Below are 6,499 nucleotides of genomic sequence, written 5' to 3'. Positions count from 1 at the left end.
AAACAAATTAGAGACGTTATTAGTGTATACGATAGGCTACATTGCATTAAAATGAGAAAACATTTATGGCCATTTTTTTGCATAAAGTTAAATGATAGCTTACATCAATTCATCCCATATAATATATTTCATAACATGGCTGAGAATCATCTTTCAAAGTCCGGTAAAAAAAAAAAAAAAAAAAAAAAAAAAAACATGACGTTTTTACATAGCTATACATTTCATTTCCCCTGTCCAGGACATAGCATGACATGTAAATAATATAACTTTCAAAAAACTGTAATATGTATTTTTAATTTAATGAAATACTTTACTCATGGGTCTTAGGAGGTTAACTGGTATTTAATAGAAAATAGCCTAAATCTTCCTCTGTCCTTGAACCCAGATCCATACTGAATATGAATAAATAATTCCCTAATATAGAAGCCCGGAAGTGACACCAAAGCCGCACATACCCGCCTCTCGTAATATGAACGTTTCGCAGTCCTGCGGCTGGGTCTCCAAGGTTATTATGTGCATGTGAGGCGCTCGCGGTGGACGTGACTTTACCTCACCTTCAGGAAGGCAGAAGCTTGAGAGCATTGGTAAGACTTACCACAGCACAGAATATGGTCTTCTAATATAAATGCGTTTTCTGCTGAATGTTAACTCTAGGCTATTTCTACTGTAGCAAGAGGTGTAACTACAGCTTTCTGAACGATTGAAGTTAGGCTTATTCCTCACAGTACTGCATTATAAGTAAAAAATTGGAATTATAATCGAACAAAAATTCGTGTGGTGGCTACTGTAAATGTTTGTGTACACTGTACATAGCAGGTGCGGATAGACAATTTAACTACTACACTTCATGCACGTGCTCGGCCAACCCTCGTGTACTGACCTTCAAACTGATATTGACAGGGTTTATTTTACATGTAAAATTAGGTTCATATTTTTTTTGGTGATCATTTAAATGTCCTCATAAATGTGTGTGTGTTTTTTTTTTTTTTTAATTTAAACAAATTTAATATTAAATTACTAACCTTGCAGTGCTTGAGATTTTCTCTCTCTCTCTCTCTCTCTCTCTCTCTCTCTCTCTCTCTCTCTCTCTCTCTCTCTCTCTCTCTCTCTATATATATATATATATATACATTTTCAAAAAACTGAATTGTATTTTTTGTATTGTGATTTTGTGGCAGATGGATGTGACGTTTTCTTTAGGATCAGCTCTGAGCACTTGTCCTTCCCAGTCCACCCTGTCCTTTGGGTTGTGCGTGTGCCACCTGTTGCGCATCTAAACTGTCACTACTAAATTGAATTGCACAATATTTATTTACATTGAGTCTCGCTTACAAATAGAGTTTGGTGGTCATACAACTTGAAAATATGCATTTGTTACAAGCTAATCTGACCCTAAAATGTCTCACAAATACGAAATACTATATTTAACTTAATTTAACTTAATTTAACTATCATATTTTGAGGTTACCTAACAAAACGTTATTGGAGTGCACACCGTGTGACCATCACATGATTCGCTACAGCAATTTTTAATCCTCTCTGCCAGTTCTGTAAAGATTAATCTACACTGTCCCACATTCTTGGGAACTTCGATTGTGATCCAAAATAGTTTGACGTTAATCTGTAGGGCCAGAAATGTACAGTTATGCATTACTGACGTATGCGTCTAGAGGGGTTATTTTAAACTGTGAGTAAATGACACAAGTTTAGACTAATTCATCTATTTACTTCTTAGAAAATATGATTCAAGTGGCGGTGGCACAGAGTCACATGATAAAGTAGTTTGGTGTATTATTGCATGAATGGATTAAACCAGCAGAGGCCAGAGAAGCCGATCATGGAGAGTTTTTTTTTCTCTCTCTTCATAATATAAAATTTGACTGGCTGTGAGCTTTAGTTTAGTTCCTCTCCTAGTGTGATTGTTGTTTCCCCCCCAATTGTTCTAGCCTTAATTGATAAAAGTTTCCTTTATCTACAGGTTTATTGAGCCCTCATTGTTCCCACAGTAAATCGTATGGTTAAGCACCATAGAGTTATGCAGCATACCTTCACATGCTATTGGAATTATTGTCTAGTTTCCTAAGTAAAAAAAAAAAAAATGGACATGAATGCCCTACAAGTCATAATTTGAATGTGATGAGCTAATCACGACTTCAGCAGGAAGTAGGACATTTTTTTGAGGAAAAGACAGTAAGAGGTTAAATGTCAGGCATGCCCCAACGGACGTGAGGATAGGTTTGATCTGATTGTGGTTCGACACGTTCTTTCCTGGTAGGGTGTAGCCCGAATGCTTTGTCCTATCTCTAGCATGCATGTGTCCGAGTAAGCTCGCAAAGTACGTTTTGGCGCACTGCTTCAGTGTGACTTTTTTAATGTCTTTAGTTATTCCAGAACAACTTTTACTCTTTGCTGAATGAAACTGTCTGCAGTTTGTGTCTCTTGTGCTTTTGGATTATTATATTTATTGTAACCTTCAACCCCTGAAACAACAGATCCAGTCCTTTAGATATCTTTTATTCCATAGTCCTGTTTGTTAATTTTTTATGAATGATATAATATATATATAATCTTAATATAAAAATGAAGGTTGATGTGAAATTTCTAGCAGTTTCCAGTGGTGTGACAGGCTAGATTCCATCTAAATGTGTTGTAAACAGCACTTTTCTTGTGTATTATGGACTATATGGGATATTTGTAATAAAAACAAAAAAGATATATATAATATAATTATCACTCCACCAGACTATTTTAAAAGGATAGTTCAATAATTTAAAAACAATCTGTCATCAAGTTATTTTTTTTGTTGCTCTGCTAGTTTAATCTATTCATTCAATGACACACCAAGCTACTTTATCATGTGACTGTGAATATTATTGTAAACTTTCCACTCAATGTAAAATAGAGGAAATGAAACACAATAATAACAAAAATGCAAAAGTACAATCTGTATTTAAAGGTTTTAGTGAGGGAAAGAACTACAATCCCATGAAACATTGCAAACAGCATAATCAAATAAAAAACAATGGAGACATATACAAAATATAAAAATTGGTACCATGAGCAATGGAGTTTTTCATCATGAATCCTGCTGTTGAACATTATTATTTGGACTGACGGCTTCAACAGAAGCAAATAGTATTGATTAGCAACCTCATAGCTCACTGCAGGGCTGTCTTTCTGGAACTAGACTATTGCACTCTATAGAAATAAAATGTATATATATTTATTTTAGAACATTGTATTCATGCATGTGCCCATTATATTAGCAACTATCAAGATTTAGTTCTAAATCCAGAAGTTTTTTCATTAACGAAAGAACATTTTTAATAATATTTATGCATTTTCCCCCCCCATTTAATGACAGTTCACAATGACCAAATCTGTCAAGCCCCCAAATTATACTCAATAATCTAGTGTCTTATAATCCAAGTTTTAGCTCAGAGAAACAGTCTGATGAACTGATGTATTCACTGAATGTTCCCTGGTGAATAGAGTATCTTCACAAGGAATGACATTTGTAACACACACACACACACACACAGGTGCCAAGTTCAGGTCAACCAGCTTTCATAATCAGCCAGAGAAACATAAACAAAACATTGTTCAGCGCGTCAACATACTGTTGCAGTTCATTATATAGCCCTTTTTTGTTGACATAAGGAGTCTATCTTTGTTTTATGATAGATGTATCTCCTACACAGTGATCAGTGTGTTTTTTCTTTTTTCTTTTTTCCTCTCTCAGCATTTCATTTTCTTTTGCTGCAGTTATTTGAGGCCATGATGGATCAAGCCAGGACAACAATTACAAAAATCGTAAGACACTCTTCTCAAACAAATTAGTTTTGCCATGGCATTATAACTGAGTTTTCTGAGCCAATCATTTACCATTTGAGAGATAACAAAGAAATCATATTTTCTTTATAATAAAGCATGATGTTTGTTTGCTCAGATTTAAAGGTCTCTTTAATCAAGCAGATTTTAGGCACATTTGCTCCTTAATTCCTGATATTACTTTTTACTTATTGCTGGAAATCTTCTACATTGAAGAGAAACACTCAAACTTCATGACTTGAGGCCCTTAAGAGTTTTCAGATTGACGAGAGAACCCAGGACAGTGTTTTATCTTACAACTGTATTTTATAGTTCAATGGGGAACCGCGCTCCTATACTCGCTTCAACCTGACCCAGAACATGGAGGGTGACAACAGCCATGTAGAGATGAAGCTCTCATCTGACATGGATGATGAAGTGGAGGCTAATGGTGTTGGGGAAAACATAAACCAACATAATCGTCCATATTACCCAAGCAAGCTGAACCAGCGTTCTCCCAAAACCATCTGTGGATTCGTCATTGCCATTCTGTTCCTCTTCATTATTGGTAAGCTGATACAAGCTTATTTCATGGCTGTCTGGAAAAACTTATTCTTAAAGGGTTAGTTCACCCAAAAATGAAAATGATTTCATTAATTACTCACCTTCATGTCGTTGGACACCTGTAACACCTTCGTTCATCTTCAGAACACAAATGAAGATTTTTTGTTGAAAGTTGATGGCTGAGAAAGGCTTCAAAAAGGCCTCCATTGGGATTCAGTACATTTCCACTGACGCACTCACAAGACCCATAAAAGGCACTAAAGACTTTGTTACAAAGTCCATCTCACTATAGTGGCTGTACAATAATTGTACCAAGCGGCTAGAATAGTTTTTGTGCGCAAAAAAATCTAAATAATGACTTTATCTGCCAAGATATTGTCTTCCGTGTAGGTCTCGGACGTGAAACTCACCTGGAACTCTTGCGATAGCGGCGCTCCTCCTCTTCCGGGTCATGTATTCGCTATGATTCGAACGGCGGAGCTGTGTCATATTCTCGCGCATGCGTCGAGTTCACGTCAATAATTTGGTGGATTATATCGTTATTTAGATTTTTGTGCGCACAATAACTATTTTCGTCGCATTGTAAAATTATTGTACAGCCACTGTAGTGAGATGGACTTTGTAACGAAGTCTTTAGTGCCTTTATGGGTCTTGTGAGTGGGTCGGTGGAAATGTACTGAATGCTAATGGAGGCCTATTTGAAGCCTTTCTCAGCCATCAGCTTTCAACAAAATATCTTCATTTGTGTGCTAAAGATGAACGAAGGTGTTACGGGGGTCCAACGACTTGAGGGTGAGTAATTAATGAAATAATTTTCATTTTTGGGTGAACTAACCCTTTAATGGTCAGTTGAAAGAATTCTGTGGTCAAGTGTTTTCATGCAATGACCACTAAACTGTATGGAAGCTTGTTTCTGCCACAGAATATAACATTTTAAAAGATAATTGCAACTTTTTATCTCACAATTCTGAAAGCTCAATTGTGAGTTATAAAGTTAGAATTGCGTGATTTAGTTTTGTCTTAAGATGCACACCAGTAATGTTTTTTTCTGTTTGTTTATAAAAGTTACTTAAGTGTTCTAATAAAACTAATGCCTAATCCTAGTGTTTAGCCTAAGCCCTGTTTGTGAAACTAGGCTATAAAATCAGAATTGCAAGCTATAAAGTTAGAATTGTGTGAGAGTCACAATTACCTTTCATTTTTTTTATTCTGTGACAGAAACAAGTTTATATAAAACTGTAACAATTTCTGAGCACAAAAGTAACGTTCATATTTTTGTCTTTCAGGATACCTCGTTGGTTACCTGTCTAGAAGCACAGACAAAACTGAAATCAAGTCAGATTGCCCGGTTTTTAGCGAGACTGTCCCAGATAGCCCAGAAACAGTTTATTCGTTGGACTGGAGCGATCTCAGGGAATTGCTGAAAAAGAAACTGACAACTGACAACATTAAGAGCAACCTCAAGTAAATACATTTGCTCTTTTTCTTTTCCATACGCTAAACTGAGAAAGTACTTAAAGGGTTAGTTCACACAAAAATTTCTTTCATTGATGACTCACCCCAATGTCGTTCCACACCCTTAAGACCTCTGTTCATCCTCGGAACACAGTTTAAGATATTTTAGATTTAGTCCGAGGCCTTTCTGTCCTTTGAATGTAAGTGTATGCCCACTTGCTGTCCACATCCAGAAGGTAATGAAAACATCATCAAAGTTAGTGATGCACCGATACCATTTTTCCAGAACCGATCCGATCCGATATTAAAAATGTTGAATATCGGTCGATACCGATCCGATACCAATGCAGTTTTGTCTATGTAGAATTTCTAAGCCTTAGTGTGTAGAATTGAAAAAATTAGATTAGTGTATAATACAGCAGCAAAAGTTATAAAATCACGAGTGCACAATAATTGTATAAAATCTAAACATTTAGTTGGGAAAAAATAAAGCAAACCACAAAAGTGAATAACTGTAGCTGTAAATCTGGTAAAATATGTTACAAAAAATATATACATGAAAAACAAGTAAATATATTTATAGAAATGGGGCCTATATACTAAGAAATTGCATTTATTTTAAATGTATAATGCATATTTTTAATGAGGCAGCAACATATAGATAGAGCAG

At 35.6% G+C, this 6,499-nt stretch overlaps 1 protein-coding gene across 2 annotated transcripts in view; it reads left to right on the top strand.

Annotated features, from left to right (window-relative positions):
• Positions 1–448: 448 nt before the first annotated feature.
• tfr1a (transferrin receptor 1a) overlaps positions 449–6,499 on the top strand; it is a 32,837-nt gene continuing 26,786 nt past the window's right edge. Inside the window, exons 1-4 of one of the 2 annotated variants that reach the window (XM_067454350.1) lie at positions 449–584; positions 3,743–3,813; positions 4,144–4,378; positions 5,661–5,838. In XM_067454350.1, coding sequence (XP_067310451.1) covers positions 3,778–3,813; positions 4,144–4,378; positions 5,661–5,838 — 449 coding nt within the window. In that variant the 5' untranslated portion in view covers positions 449–584; positions 3,743–3,777. The remainder of the gene's footprint in view (positions 585–3,742; positions 3,814–4,143; positions 4,379–5,660; positions 5,839–6,499) is intronic. The other variant, XM_067454352.1, reaches the window with a different exon arrangement.

The sequence above is a fragment of the Pseudorasbora parva genome, chromosome 9, assembly GCF_024679245.1.
Source record: "Pseudorasbora parva isolate DD20220531a chromosome 9, ASM2467924v1, whole genome shotgun sequence".
Lineage (NCBI taxonomy): Eukaryota > Metazoa > Chordata > Actinopteri > Cypriniformes > Gobionidae > Pseudorasbora > Pseudorasbora parva.
Note: the sequence above shows the minus strand (reverse complement) of the source record. Positions and strands in the feature narration are given on the sequence as shown.